General features: G+C 43.4%; 2 protein-coding genes across 2 annotated transcripts; one reads left to right on the forward strand and one right to left on the reverse strand.

The window, feature by feature from the left end:
* Positions 1-8,019: 8,019 nt before the first annotated feature.
* Positions 8,020-8,879, forward strand: LOC108033553 (uncharacterized). Its single transcript, XM_017107899.3, has one exon. It carries the CDS (start codon positions 8,084-8,086, stop codon positions 8,768-8,770), a length of 687 nt encoding a protein of 228 aa, XP_016963388.1. The 5' UTR covers positions 8,020-8,083; the 3' UTR covers positions 8,771-8,879.
* Positions 8,880-8,940: 61 nt separating this feature from the next.
* Positions 8,941-15,259, reverse strand: LOC108034059 (very long-chain-fatty-acid--CoA ligase bubblegum). The gene is made up of 6 exons (XM_017108814.3): positions 15,103-15,259; positions 12,845-13,092; positions 12,407-12,752; positions 11,315-11,814; positions 9,628-10,219; positions 8,941-9,567 (listed from the first exon to the last, which is right to left on the reverse strand). Exons 2-6 carry the CDS (start codon positions 13,081-13,083, stop codon positions 9,244-9,246), a joined length of 2,001 nt encoding a protein of 666 aa, XP_016964303.1. The 5' UTR covers positions 13,084-13,092; positions 15,103-15,259; the 3' UTR covers positions 8,941-9,243.
* Positions 15,260-16,669: the final 1,410 nt, after the last annotated feature.

Below are 16,669 nucleotides of genomic sequence, written 5' to 3' on the forward strand. Positions count from 1 at the left end.
AGTCAAGAGTTCATATCTGCCATTGGAATTACATGGGTTGACCCTTTGACACGTGCTCAGACTTTGGGGTGCCATTGGCCTTTGACTGATAAGAGTAAACGTCTGGTCTGCCGCACTTTGGGGCAACAAACCAATAGCACTGATGCCGATAATTATTATCAGCAGTCTCAGGCTCAGAAAGTGGTTATCTTTTCTTTTGTCATAGAAACATGATTCCGATTGTCAACAAATTTACAAAAAACATTTCCCTGGATTTCGAGAGTACAAAGGTCTCTAGAAGATGTAGTGAGAGATATTTGGGCATCAAAATGAATTTTTTAATTATTATTGTTAAGGGACTATGCTAGGAAAAACATTAAGTGGTGGATTTTAGTAAATAAAACTATAATTTGCTCCAATTTAAACCAGCTAGTCATAGAAAATGCTTAAGCTGATGTAGTTATTGTGGGCCCTTTTTTAAATGAATCTTAAGATTAAAAAAACGCAATCAAATAACAATTTAATCGTTTTTGCAATGGTTTTCCAGTTGCAATATAAAACCGACCTTCGACCCTGGGTCAGGTAGTTTCAGTACATAAAGGTCGAGCGAGTAAGTGGGCTAACCGTGCAGGGCGACTCATATGTGAGCCAGCCATACGACCCGTGGCCAGGTACTGCAACAGTGTGGGAAACATGGTTTTACGGCCGGTAATCCCCCTCCGGAGCCCGAACTCCCCAGTTGGTCAGTCGGGCGCATTAGCCGTATTCCATATACACACATGCACGCACTTGGTCACATGTGACGAGGGGAAAAAACTTTCACACACAGGCCAGCTGAACAGCAGAAAAGCCCAGTCGAGTTCCCACTGGCTCGACTCTTCTGGGCGCCTGTTCGGCTAACAGTCATTTTTTGTACAAATTTATAATTTATTGTTTAATTTATTTTATTGCTAAGTGTCAAAACGGCCCGGCCGTACGCACATACACTGAAAATCAGGCAGCATATGCATTCGCCTCGCCGGAACTGGTGATAAAACGAAAATATTATTAACTCAACTGTAATTGTTGCAATTGGCAGCTTATCTTTTGTTATGCTCGCAACAACAACATTATTATGAAATTATTTACCAATGAACAGCAGCCCATGAATCGCAAACAAGTGCCCCCACTGTCGGTGGGCCTCACGACGCCACTGGGGGACGTGGCCGGGGGCTTTATTGCATCAAAACTACAGCACAAATAGTTGCAACATTCCGTTTTCCCTGTCCGTCTTTTTTATTCCACTCGCAACTATATAAATAAATATGTATCTCTCGGGTGTGAGTGCGGCATGTGTAGCGGTACATGGGATTTGTATCAACTAATGCCAGGAAGGAATAAAAATCCGAGTATATTCACATATGCGGGCAGTGGTTTGGGGAGGGGGCGCCCAAGCAGATGTAATCGCATCGTATGTGGTGCAAACCAGGGATCTGGGAGGGAAAAGCAATAAAGCTGGGAATAAAATGCCTATTGAAGAATACACTCGGCTCTGCTTGAGTGCTGGAGCTTAGAAAGTGAAAGACGCTTTCAAGAGGCGAGAGGCTTAAGGAACAAAAATTGCACCATAATATCGTAGATATTTGCAGAAATATAGATATTTGTAGATATTTACCTCACATTCCCCAGTACATTAAGCTTATTAGTTATGATAACATTAAAATTTAGTAGTATTTAGACCCATTTATTATCATACCATTTAAAATCTAATAAATATCATAACGTATAATTTAAAGTGCAAGTGTACCTCCTGGTCGCTGCTCTCGACTAGCCCAGCCATTATCCCACGCACATTAGGCGCACTCAGTGACAAGATGGTCCAGCCCAATTAGGGTGGCCATTGATTCGCTCGACCATTTGACTCTAAATCGGGACATTGACGAGCACGCACACAAGCTTGAATGGCCGTATGAACGGGCCCACTTGGCGGATACGTATTGAGTGTGATTTGCCCATATCTTCGGCTGTGGTCATGGACTATATTAATATGCGGACCCTCGGCCGCTCGTCCGATCGGCCCGGCATGTGTAACAATATGTTCTGTACATATTTACACGCCCATCGAGTGACCTAATGTGCGGGCAGTGGGCGTGGCAGGGGCAGGGGCGCTGGGCGGCGGGCGCTGGGTGGTGGGGTGGCGCATGTCTGGCGCTTTTGTAGATTTGTTTGTGTACATATAGATATAGCGAAACCACCCGGCGCACAGCATTGATTAGCAGGCGTGAAAGAGCCGAGCCAAAGCAAAAAGTTCATGCGAGCAAAGCAACAGCCAGAGCAACAATAACAACTAGCAGCAAACAAACAAGTACACACAACAATGAGGAAACACACTCGTGCACACACCGGGGCCGCACACTCACACTCGCTCACCAGAGGCACCCGAGGGGGGCGGGCCAAAGGGGGGCGGCAGAGATAAACAGCATTTATATTCATGTACCAGCAGCAGCAGCAACAACAACGGGAGCAGACATAAAAAGCGAAACGAAAATCAAATAACATGTGTACACTGTACATATTGACAAACAAGCGGACGGACGACATACATGCACACAGGCGAGTCAGGGCGAGTATGTATGGCGCACACACACACGTCCCCTTGCAACTCATTCAAACTCATTTCTATACCAGCCACACTCGTACGAACACTCACATCCGTCCCCCAGACCTCGCTCTCGCTCTGCCCGATTCTGGTTCTATGTCTGTATCTTCGACCATCGGAGCCCCGGCCAACCGCATGAGCAGCAGTTACAATGGCAACCGGTATTTAAAACTGTTTTCGGTTCCCGCATTAGCACGAAAGTGAGATGAAGTCCAGCCGAAGATCGATGGACAGGTGAAGCGGTCGTCGCAGTCTCCGAAAGTGCTACTCAACTGTGCCACGACTATGCGATACCCACTACTTAAGGATACTTTTATTTATTTTTATGAAAAATGCTATCATGCTATTTAACTAACATCTACCTATCTATCTATCTTTCTTTCTATCTATCTATCTATCTGTCTATCTGTCTATCTGTCTATCTGTCTATCTGTCTATCTGTCTATCTGTCTATCTGTCTATCTATCTATCTATCTATCTATCTATCTATCTATCTGTCTGTCATCTATCTATCTATCTGTCAATCTATCTATCTATATAAATATCTATCTATCTACCTATCTATCTATCTATCTATCTATCTATCTATCTATCTATATATATATCTATATATCTATCTATCTATCTATCTATCTATCTATCTATCTATCTCTCTATCTATCTATCTATCTATTTATCTATCTGTCTATCTACCTATCTATCTATCTATCTTTCTATCTACCTATCTATCTATCTATCTATCTCTCTATATATCTATCTAACTAACTATCCATCTATCTATCTATCTTTTTATCTGTCTACCTATCTATCCTATAAATTCTCAAATATTAAAAAAAAAACCTATTTTTCAAAACTTACGATTCTGTTTACAAATCTCCCGACACAACTTTGCTGGCAAACTTGTCAGCCGACTTATGTAAAAAAAACTAGACTTAAGCGGAAAAATGCAAGATCATCCAATTACATTACGACAACCATTAAATATGCATTAATTAACACACTAAAAATAAAATCTAACGATCGCCCCACTTTTGGTTCTGTCGTCAGCGAAGTCACAAGTTCAGCCTGAGTGCATTTGACTGATTGGACTCAGAGCAAATCGGGCAGTGCATATTTCAGAGCAGCCCATGTAACAGTCACCATTACTGTCACTATCACCGGCTGAAGTCGTCGGATTATCAGCAATCATCCACGCACCGATTGCGGAGTTCCTTTCGATTTTCTGTCGTCATTGTTGATCAATGGAAAATTCTTAAGGCAGTTCCAGAACCAATGGAACTGATTGCCGGCAATCAGAGATTGTGCCATGTCCTCGATCATGGAATGTAAAGATGACTGTCTTTTTATGCCCAAATGGAGCAGAACGCCTTTACTCGATGGCTGGTTAAAGTTTTAAGCCTTAGGGTTTACACTTAGTTATTGTATAATTAAATATTATTCGTAAAAAAAAGATTATTAGCTTGGAAAATCAGTTCAGTACGTTCCCATTACTTAAGCCAGTGCTGCCAATTTGTCCTTTTTGATGAAGGATCTGTCCTCATTTCAAAAACCTCTAGTTTTTGTTTCTTTTGTCAAAAAACGTCTTGTGAAAATTATTAATTCTGAGATGCCGGTTTTTATTTTATTATTTTTGTGTTTTTTTAGCATTCGCCTTGGTTTCTTTGCAATTACATGTCATCTAATTAAAATTCCATATGATTATGAAGTATAAGCATACTTAAATTAGTATATTTAAAACATTTAGAAGAAATAGGTTCCGTCCTATTTATTGTCCTTTTTAACTTGTTTTGTCCTCTTTCCTGTTTTTGAAACTGATTGCTAGCAGCACTGAATTCTAGAATAATCATTATTTGAAAAAGTTGTGCTAAGTTTTAAAAATTGATTCCATTTTCAAAATTTTAAATTGTCTGAAAATGGGAACACGGCGATCTCTCGATGGCTTGCCTATTTTTCCCAACCGCAACTGTGCCACCACCTGACTCACTTTACTGACCTCGACTGTCAGCGTAGCGCTCTAAACCCCGCCAGCCGATAATCACAACAAATAAAGTTGTTGCCTCTCGGAGGTTGTTGTTTTTGCTGGGCCGCCGACTGCTACGCCGGCTGAGACGCTGGCTGCGAGTGATGGCGTGCCGGTGAGCAATTTCCATGAGCGCTACGTCATCACCGCCGGCATACAACAACACACATGCTGATTGGCATGCGAACAGGTCGCACTGCCTTTATACGGTTACACATGTCGTACATACTCGCGTGTTCATACACGGGAAAAATAACAATATATGTATATATATATATATGTAATATTTTACAATTAATTATTAGGTGCAAAATAATTAAGCTCATGTTATTACATAAAAATAACCAAAAATTATAATAACCAAGAGTATGAACAGTTTTTTTGGATTCCCATTTTATAGTCAGTGTTTTTTTTTAATTATAATATGTGTAGCCTTAAATATTTGAAAATTGTCTGTTTTAAAAAAAAAGTGTTCTAAAAATAACAGTAATCAGTGTTTCCAAACCAATTTAAAAGTAGTTTCCGCTTCAACAAAAAAGCACTTGGGAATTATAATTGCATTCATAAGTCAAACAAGGCACAGTACGCTAAGATACGTACCTCATAATAAGCATGCTTTCCTTAGATCATAAATTTTTATTTCCATATTTTACGAAATTATACCAGTATTACTTACTTACTTACCAGTATTTAATTCCCATTTTATAGTCAGTGTTTTTTTAAATTATAATATGTGTAGCCTTAAATATTTGAAAATTGTCTGTTTAAAAAAAAAAGTGGTCTAAAAATAGCAGAAATCAGTGTTTCCAAACCAATTTAAAAGTATTTTCCGCTTCAACAAAAAAGCACTTGGGAATTATAATTGCATTCATAAGTCAAACAAGGCACAGTACGCTAAGATACGTACCTCATACTAAGCATGCTTTCCTTAGATCATAAATTTTTATATCCATATTTTACGAAATTATACCAGTATTACTTACTTACTTACCAATATTTAATTCCCATTTTATAGTCAGTGTTTTTTTAAATTATAATATGTGTAGCCTTAAATATTTGAAAATTGTCTGTTTAAAAAAAAAAAGTGTTCTAAAAATAGCAGTAATCAGTGTTTCCAAACCAATTCAAAAGTAGTTTCCGCTTCAACAAAAAAGCACTTGGGAATTATAATTGCATTCATAGGTCAAAAAAGGCACAGTACGCTAAGATACGTACCTCATACTAAGCATGCTTTCCTTAGATTATAAACTTTTATTTGATATTTTTTGAAATTATACCAGTATTACTTACGGTGTAGCCTTACATATTTGAATACTCTCCTCGGCGCTACCTATTACATTTCAGTTTCTTCCCATTTCTGGTTTTGGCTTTCGCGCTGCCCTGCTATTGCTCATTACACACACACGCTGGCGAATGTAGATAGACGACTGGCAGGGTGTGTAAACATGTGTGCGTTACATACCTACGAATTTGTGAGAACGTCGCCCGTTACCGTTTTAGCTTTCATGGGGTAACATTAACCGCCCCTCCCCCGCAGCCCCCTGCGGCCCACCACCACCCCATAACTACACAGTGCCGGCGCAGCAACAACAACATCGCAGCATTGCACACCACACACACGCCGCGCGCTCTTTCGGCCTGCTAATCGCTTCTGCTCGCCTGCTGGCTGCTTATGTTTATTTGTATATATCGAGCCACACAAACGCACAAAGCTCATATGCAAAACCCGCCCGGCACATACAACTCTACCTCCACCGCACCCGTACACCCGTACACCCGGAGACCCCGAACACCCGTACACCCGTACACCCGCCGCCGGAGAGCATCCGCATCCACATCTATCAGAGCTCGGCTAACAAACGAACACGTGTCTGGTTGCCTAGTCCGTCTTGCAGTCGGGTTGTATGTTGTCCACTGGGAGAAATAACACTGCAATCTAAACAGATGTTTAGATTTTATAGAAAAAAACATAAATTGCCATCATAACATTAAAATATGATATGTCGGGGTGCCTTAAGCTGAATGTATCAATTCAAAATACATGCCATTATTTTCTGATGGTTATTTTTGGTAACCCGTAGAGAAGTTAGAACATTACATTTTCTAAAAACTAAAACAGTCGTTAATTCTTTAATTTAAAATGATTTTTAGAATATTTTTAAGTGTAAGTACAACAGTTAGATTGTATTTTAAACCTCTAGGTAGTTAAAGCATTAAATTTACTAAAAACTGAGGTGCACATTTATTTTTTAAATATTTTCTAAATTTTTTTAAGTGTATGTACAACCTTTCATACAATCTCAGACCGATGGCTGTAAGAGAAGCTAGCAGAAGACCAAGTATTTACCTATGCTTAAACTAAGAACCAGTTGAGGAAACCAAATGGTTCAGCTGACTTTCTGTTTACGATTTTATAGAGAGGAATGATTATGAATGTATGTACTCTACCACAATTGTTAGGCTGCGCTATGAGGTAAACAAAATGCTTGCGATAGCGAAATTGAGTCAATTAAGAAAAGGTTCGATAAGAGTTAAACAACTTTTATGTTTAACCTTACGGAAAAAAAGAAATTCAATGCTAATTCCTTAAAAAAAACAATAATGAACTTACTTAATAAACTAACCCATTTCCCCATCATATTTTATTTGAATACATGCAACGTGTTGCACCGATCGGTTGGTAAGAGACAAGCCCCAAGCGCAACCCCACTTTCCCCACTCGGATGCAACCCCAGCCAACATGCTCGAGCCAGGCGATTCTCCACTCTCCAAACGGTCGTCTCGGTACATTTCCAATGCTATTGATAAGGACGTCGGGCGATGCAAAAATAAATAATAATAAGAGACCGACAGACTCACTTATCGAACGACCACAGACTGCGAAAGGCCCGAAGTGTAAGATGATGCACACAAAAAAAGTCTATTAACTTTCAAATTAAACCCAAGTTTACAATGGATTTGAAGAATATATTACTAAAAAATATCTGAATTGAGTAGCTTAAGAGGTATCCTTGTTCCAGCCAGTTAGATTTAATTAATCTAGTTATGACGACCCAGAAAAAATAAAAATTAAAATAAAATTTTAAGTATTTGTTCATTAAATCATTTTTAGGCTGACGATAAAAAATCAATGGTCAAAACTGAGCTAAGAAAGGAAAGATGTATAGCACTTTATTCATTTTGGTAGTTCCATAAGCTTTACATTTTGTGCAGTTCTTCGTCTGCACTCGATGCTTTAATCGTATAGTTTGAAATGGTCCAGTTTGAGGTGATATTAAACAATTAATTAGAGAATAAAACCAATTTCTTGGAATTCCCATTTTCTCCGAGTGAGCCATAACAAAAGAATCGGATTGGCTTTCTCCTTAATCTGCGGCGACTGCGTTTAGTGCACTTGCGGCGACGTACGCACAATCTTGAGCCCAGCCCGAAGTGAAGCCTCATCCATGCTGCTCCAAGTGCTGTATCCCATGCTGCTCCTCGTCCTGGTGGCGATGCAGCGGGAGGTCGGAGGCCTGGCCATCACCAACGGCCATTGCCAGAAGAACATCAGTGTGAAGTACCAGGTGCCCGTGGCCAGGACCCGCATGAGCAGCCCATCAAACTCCAGCCACCCGGACGACTTGGACAGCTACGTGGTGTTCGAGGAGCGGGTGCGTTGGGACAACATCCAGGTGTGCTGCCCCGGATACCGGACCATCCTGTTCGGCTTCTGCGAGCCCGTCTGCCAGGAGCCGTGTCCCGCCCACAGCTACTGTGCGGAGCCGGACCGCTGCCACTGCCAGCGGGGCTACGAGCCGTCGCACCACCACACCACCCACCGCCCCACTGGCCACCAGCTCGTCTGTCGGCCGGTCTGCCAGGGCGGCTGTCCGGAGCACAGCCACTGCGTGGCCCACAACGAGTGCGAGTGCTGGCCGGGATTCAAGGACGCGAGCAGCTGGTTCAGCCTGAGCCTGCGCTGCGTGCGGGTGCAGTGCGCCCACGAGCAGCGCTTCGACCCGGCTCGACGGGCCTGCGTCCAGATCGAGATGAGCATGGAGGAGCTGATGCAGCGCGTGGCCGAGCGCCTGGCCAAGGGCCTCGAGGCGGATGCGGAAAGCACCACCGAATCGGAATCCTTGAAGCCGTGACTCTACAAGAGGTGAATCCATATTGCTAAATCTAATATGAACCATCAGCCATGTATCGAACTGTCAAATAAAGTAAACTTATACCCTAAATCAAAGGCTCTTCAAAGTTAGTTCCATGTTATAATGATTGTTAATAGTTATTCAATTCAAACAGACAGACACTTTCAAACTCCCAGTTACAAATCTAGTTACAAATTTATTGTTGCTCTTCAGACAATAAAAAATTTCCTTTGTTCAGTTGGTACAACCAAATAGCATATACAAAATAAAACTTAGGTACTAATTAAAAGATCTCTGGACCTAATCGGAGGCAAGCAGACGTCCAGCTAGGCATTCGGGCCTAGTTGTCCTAAGTGTAATATCCAACAGTTAGCATCAGCCTAAATCCTATAGAAAGTGGCACTCAATTGGCTTGGAAGTCTGGTAAATTCAAATTCACATTAAAGCTCGGGTTCGATCTCCGGTTAGGAAGTCTAGGCATAGAGTTTCTCGATCTCGTCGGCATACATCTTGGAGACAACGTTGCGCTTGACCTTCAGGGTGGGTCCCAGTTCGCCGGTGGGAATGGAGAAGTCGTGCGGCAGAATGGTGAACTTCTGCACCTTCTGGGCGTTGGAAATGGACTGTTTGTTGGCCCGCTTGATGGCGTCCTCGATGGACTTCCACACCTTGGGGCAGGGACCTGCGGCCAGGATCTCCGACACAGTCTTGTGCTCCACGCCCAGCGACTTCACCCACACGGAGGACTCGTGGCTCAGCTCGTCCAGAGGCTCGCCGGACTCCTTGTCCATTTCGGTCTGCAAAATGGAAGTTATTAGTAGGGGGACCTCAAAACCGTCCTGTTATCGCGAACCCACCTTAATGGTGATCAGCACAGTGAGGTATTTGCGCTGCTCGCCCACCAGGAAGGCATTGGAAATGACATCCAGCTCCTTCTTGATCGTGTTCTCGATGTGCACGGGCGGGATGTTCTCGCCACCGGCGGTGATGATGATCTCCTTGGATCGTCCCGTCAGCGAGATGTATCCCTTGTCGTCCACGTATCCCAGGTCACCGGAGTGCAGCCAGCATTCGTCGTCCAGCGACTCCTCGGTCTTCTCCTTGTTGTCGATGTAGCCCATGAAGACGTGGCGTCCGCGGATGCACAGCTCGCCGTGGCCATTGGCGTCCTTGTTGATGAACTTGGACTCGCAGCCGGGCAATGTCTTGCCGATGGTGTTCAGGCCCACCGAGTCGGGAAGGCAGATGCTGTGGCAGCCGGCCGTCTCCGACATACCGAAGGCGTCCACAATCTTGAGGTCCAGGCTGAGGAAGTACTTCTTCGTCTCCGGCGACATGGGAGCTGCGGCACTGGCCAGGGTCATGACTCGATCGAACCCGAGGGCCTGCTTCACCTTGGACATGATGAGCGACTTGGCAATCTTGTACCGGAATCCCCCGGAGCTCTTGCTGCCAGAAGTTGGGGGCAAAAAGTTTAATTAGCTTTGTTGACTGATGAGTTTTGTTGAAGGCTGGGAGGTGGGTGTGCTCGTGTCCGTATGGATGGGTGGATGGGTGGATGGGCGGATGGGTGGTGTTTGCGAATTAGGTGCACCTCGATAAACAAGGTACATAAGCTGATTGTGCAAATGGAAATGTGCATTAATGAAAATGACCACTAATTAGAAAGCTACCGACTTTATTTATGCATTGTTTCGCTCAGACTGAATAAGGGCTGCAAGCAAAACGAAGGGAAGAACGTAGAGAAAAATGGAAGTCCTTATTATTAAAGTGATACGGTCTGGAAAACTTTCTTTTCAACGCTGAATACCTCCGCATCCCCTCGAATTTTGCCCAATTAAGTCTGATTTGGGTTTGGTTTTGGACCGCCTGATGGGTTCCGTAATGCCTCAATCACTGCTCAAGTGTTTGCACTTAGGAGAACCTCTCCTCCTGGCTGCACATATGCCCTGCTCTCGCCCCTATTCATCTGCTTTTACTTAAGAGGACGTGCCCGCATGGCGTGTCCGGGCTCTGCTCCCAGTCCTGGTGCTGCTCCTCCTGCATTTGCTATTTGGGAAATGCCAGCAGCAGGCACAGCAGCGGGAGCTGCCGGCGTGTTCCACGTGACGTATGAGTAATGTTGTTGTCAGTGATTTTCGCTTAAACCAGAGCAAGGAGCGCTGCCGGCCCTGCATAATTTAGCGGGCACCAAAACACGGCACACAGGTACACAGAAAGAAATTGGGGTAGCTTTGGCATCATCTATTTACAGAAGCTGTTTAAAATAAGTTCGCTCTAAAGGCTTTACAATTCCGTAGTAAATTTTAATTTCTCTAAATCATTGTTTTCATATTTTCTTTCTGTGCACTTAAAGATGCTGCTCCCTGGCTAGAAAGCTGGCCGAAAAGCCGGCTGAGACATGAAAAATGCAGGAGTGGGAGTTGGGAATGGAACTCTGTCGTTGCAGCCACTTTAACTGTGCATCCTTTTTGCATAATTTATGCGCACACAAAGTCGGAGTTGAAGTATTTGAAGTGGAGGCCTCATTGGGGGAATACTTACCCTTGACTCACCATGTAGTGCTTCAGCGTGATGCCCTTGGCCCAGCTGGCGAGCATCTTCTTCAGGCTGCCGCTGGAGCTGGCCACGGCCACCATGCGCTCCTGGAACTTCTCGTAGACGCGCGGCACGCCCATGAATCGCGTGGGCCGCGCATCCTGCAGCGACTTCACCAGCGTTCCCTTCAGCGCATCCTTGTCGGCGAACCAGATGCAGCCGGCCACAAAGGCGCAGGTGTAGATGTCCACCGTCTGGGCGGCCACGTGCGACAGCGGCAGGTAGGAGACGATCGACTCCGCCCCCACCACCACCCGGTCCATGGCCTTGACGATGCCGCGCACGTCGAAGGTGATGTTGTCGTGGGAGAGCATCACGCCCTTGGGCATGCCCACCGTGCCGGAGGTGTAGACCAGGCAGCAGCACTCGTTGATCGCCACGTTCTCCAGTCGGGTCTTGTATTGGTCCTCCACGTCGCTAACGTTCATCGACTCGATCTCCGACCACTGAGGGGGTAAAAAGATACATTTGAATGATTAGATGAAATGATACTAACAGGCCTTTTTTATTTTATTTTTATAGAATACGAATGGTTGTTATTAGAATAAATGTATGAGATAAAATATTATACTACTCTTTTACTGTTACTACATTGTCTCATTAGTTTATTTTAATGAGGTTAAGTAAAACAATAATTCAATAAAACTCGTTTAATATTAAATAATATTGTCATTAAAATAAACATGTAAGAAAGTTACATGTAGGTAAGGACTTTATTGATAAAGGTTTAGAAAACATATTAGACATTTTCTCAAATTTTTAGTATTTATTAAATATTTAATTATTTTTACAATGTACAATTGTATTAACACTTTTATATCTTTTAAACGGATTAAAAGTCATTAAAGTGTCACTTTAACTCGTTTCAAGAATTCAAAAACCTACTAATAGTTCTTCAAAACTTTCAAAAAATAGGATCTATATATATTTATTTCTGCATTACCTTGATAGAAAAATGTTTTCTATTGCAATGAGTTTAGAAAAACAGGTTTCTAAATAACTTTTTAACTTTTATCGCAAACCAAACTATCAACTCACCCTGTAGTAGCCGTCCTCCTTCTTGAGGTAGGGCGCATATGGCTCCTGGATCTGGATGGCGGCCTTCAGCTTGGGCAGCTTGTCGCGGATGGCGTGGATCTTATCCATCTGCTTGGAGTCGTCCACGACCACGATCTGGGCGTGCGAGCTCTCCAGGACGTGCTGCACTGCATCGGCGGAGTTGGTGGTGTAGATGCCGGCGATGATGCCGCGCGCGTGGATGGCCCCCATGGCCGAGTAGAACCACTCGGCGCAGTTGAAGGCCAGCACACCCACCGAGTGGTGCTCCTCCAGACCGAGCTTGATGAAGGCCTTGGCCACCTGGTGCACCTTCTCCTCGTATTGTCTGCGGGTGGTGGCCGGGGGATAATCCAGTTGGCGTTAAGTGAGTCGGGCGCAAATTGGCAATTGGCCAGCGATTCGATTAGCGGTACTCACTTGTAGGTGACGGTGTGGTAGCCGTTCTTGCCGTTCTTGGTCCGCAGGGCGGGATAGTCGCCGTAATTGTTGACCGTGCGCTTCAGCAGGCCGGGCACTGAGATGGGCTCCTCCGCCCCGATGCCCTCCTTGGCCAGCCGAATCTTGACGGCATCTTGGCGGTTGGTGGTGCGATACACATCCGACTGCCTCAGGCGATTGGGGCCAGGACGATTGTAGAGCGCGTCGGTCGCGGACATGGTGAGAGTCTGAAGGCGAGGAACCAGCAATTAATTACTCTGAATATAATTAGTATTTTTCATTTAGCAGGTTAATTTCACATCACTTTTCAGTTGGCGTGACTACTACTCTTGGGTGTACTAATTACACATGATATAATTATTACAAAAGCAATAATAGACGCTAGATATTAGTAATTTGATTAAATATTTCGTGTAATTTTATCAAAAGTGAAACCTAAAATAATTATGAACGAATGTTAATCCATCTTTTGGAAAACTGCCGGAATCATACGATCTACGACTTAAGTACGTGCGTTCAGTTCATATATTTTACCATTCCAGATAAGCCTCACACTTTAGTTGGCCTATGTCAAGGCTTCCGTTCAAAGGGGTCTCTTATCATAGGTGTGTGTATCATAGGCACCTGATAACAAGGTGGTAACAAGCAATGTCAAGGGGAAAAATATGTTCTCAAACAAATTCGAAAATGCAGATGAGATATATCTTGTCCATACCAAACGGCGACTTTGTCTTAAAGGTATTCTAATAACTCATCATTGTGTCGCTTATCAGAAGTTAAGATGGACATCTATCTTGAACGCGATGAGAAGTATTAACTTATTTGGCTTGAGCCATAAAAAGCCATTAAGCTGGTTTATTAGAATTCCCCGACTATTTCCCTTGTTATGCTATAATAACTTATCACGTTGACTCTTATCATAAGGCGCTGCTTTTCGACAGTGGTTAGTTCTTTGAATGAGTTTGGTTTTCGAGGTACAAAGGCCAGGAATCGTAATTCTTGATATCTACAATAATGTCTGCTTGTTTAACTTTGCAGCTTTCCGTTTTCTATTAATCAATAAATTCTGGGCAACTTAACAGTGATAAGACCCAAAATAGGCAACGTGCAGAATGAAAGAACCCAACAGCTGACATAATAGTCAGCTGAGTCCAAAGGGTCACCAAATAAATTGCCGTCAGTGATTGCGGGAAAATTATAATTATTAGTTGTATTTGGTTAAAATTTCGCCGAAGATTGATTGGCATAAGTGATTGGCAGCTAAATTGTGCTGTAAGTAGTGAATTGATTCACATGGAAAGACCCCGAGGGCAAACCACTATCAGGCTAATGGAAGTGCGTCTTCCCTAATTTTGCCGCAAATGGGAGGTGCCTCAGACATTAACATAGTTTACTTGAAAATCATAAATCACCGGCAAATAAATAGCAGTCTGCTGATAATAACTCGAAGTACTCGAAGTGGCGCACGCAATACGGGCATGGAAATGATTCAGTAAGTTTGCCACAGATTATAATCTTATTTTGGGAATAGTTAGAGTTGAGTGTTCTGTAAACACTTTTGAGTAGCTTCTATGCGACTTGAACGGGCAACTGCTCTATTCATCAATTTCCCACAGTATTAAAAGCTCAGACTCTTGTTTTCACCATACATAAGTTCTTGTGATTCAAAGTGGGCTGAACCCAAACAAGTGATACGTGGTAGGAACTATAAAACCGGCTTCTCGATAAGCGAGAACGCCGAGCCATTTGTCATCGCGCAATGCTCGGGGTGGAAATGTTGGGCGCCCAAACTAGAACTACGCACTCGGCTGTGTCGCGCCCCACAGAAGGTGGGTATGAAAACAAAAGTGATAATGGGCCACAGCATCTAAAAATATTTGCCAACTATTCGGGCCTTTCGCTCTCCGATCGCAAGACATTTCGAAAGTGCGGAACCGCGAGAAGACCGTGATCTGAAGGTGGAGAGCATGGAAGCGACGTGCGACCGCGATGTAAAAGAGGCTCGATCGAAGGCAAGGTGGAACGAAATGGGGGAGCTCGTGCGGCGAATTCAGATCTGTGCGAGCGGCCAGCGAAATCGGGCGGTGACAATGAACCCTCCGAAAAAGTGCACTGACCCACAAATTAGATTTAGACAATGCCAGTCTCACGTGTTCCCCGGAAGTCACGAACTATCCAATTAGAGCCCTCCATTGTTCTGCAGACTTCACCCGATCCTTGCCCCCCCGCCAACTTACATAGTTAACTAGTTCGGTTGCTTATGGAGCGCTCGATATTGATTCTTTGGTCACGCAAATCGATTTCCGTCTATTTTCTATAGATTCCCACTCTTCGCTCGAGACACGACAGCACACACGACCGAATTCAGCGAAGGCAAAGCGTGAACTGAACGCGTTCAGGATCGGATGCTATAGAAAAGTCTCTGCCGCGGGGCCTCCGATCGCTCGGCAATGTCGATGTGGGCGCTACCTGGTACCCGCTTATCAGCAGCATGCGATCGGCGTGCTCGCTCTAAGTGCGCCCGCCACATCTTTCCCATGGCTTCCAAAGCAGTAAGTTGTAATCAAAGGGGCGTGGCGGGAACCTTCCAATGGATATAATGCGAGTCCCGGGATCTAGGCACCTAATTATGGGGGTGGTTTGAGTGGCGTTACGATAAGGGTGGTTCTTTACATTGTACTTAAAAACTTAAGAACAAAAAGAAATAAACAAATTTGTTTATTTTAGTAAGAGTAATAATTTTGAATCAGCGCTCTGACAAATTATTCCGTCATCCAAAAACCATTTTCAGGAAATGCATTTAGTTAGTTATTCTATTCTAAAATCTGGGACGCATATACTAGAAACGTCTGTTACACATAAATTCAATACACATTTATAACGATCCGGCTGATAACCTCAGAAATCCAAAGCTAATCTGACTGATTTGAGCAATTACGCATTTTAATAATATAAAATATTTAATATTTCCTTAATATTTATTTTAAATGTTTATTTAATAAGCCTTGACACGATGTTTAAACTTGGGGGCCTGTCTTCCTTTCATAAGCAAATCAAATATTGCTGCTCACCTGTGCAACCATATTTGAAGTATTCTCCGTATCTGTAAGACCCTCTTCACTCCAGTCACACCCCAAGGGTAGTTATCACAAATAGAACTTATTAAAAATAAATATTCGAGCCAAACAGGTGTTCAACCGAACGCAAACTGCCCAAAATCTGCAAGGGCAAGCTCTTTTATTCTAATGGGGGTCCGAGATAAGTGGCATTCCGGGAAAGTAAAAGAGATAAGTTTAAGTAAATTAATTAAAAAATAGAAACAGCTGATCCAAGGCGGGATCAGAAAAACAAGCCATGAGTGGAGGGATGATAATAGCCAGGTGATTCACAGCAATTAACCAAATATTTGGTAAATTATTCAAGGGCTTAATAAAGGCTGATATCGGAAACGCGTCAGCGAATATGGGGGCTATATAAGCAATAGGGAGATTCACCTATCGATTCGCACTGTTGCCAATGGTTCTCAACCTTTGGGGTGGCATTTTGGGATTGTTATAGCTCTTATCGAGGTATACAAGCTGGAAAAGAGTTTACGATCTGATAAACACGGAACACTTGACCAATGCAAGGCCATTAAACTGCTGCCACTAATACTATATATAAGGCGGCAATTCCCTTTTAAATTTATGCCACATCCGTGGACATAGTTCCACCTGCCCAACAGTTCAGCTTCGGCCGAATTGTATTTGGCTCTGTCGCGGTTCCACTACAACGTTGATTATCCCGTGAAATTTACGGTTATCT

Source organism: Drosophila biarmipes, chromosome 2L (genome assembly GCF_025231255.1).
Source record: "Drosophila biarmipes strain raj3 chromosome 2L, RU_DBia_V1.1, whole genome shotgun sequence".
Lineage (NCBI taxonomy): Eukaryota > Metazoa > Arthropoda > Insecta > Diptera > Drosophilidae > Drosophila > Drosophila biarmipes.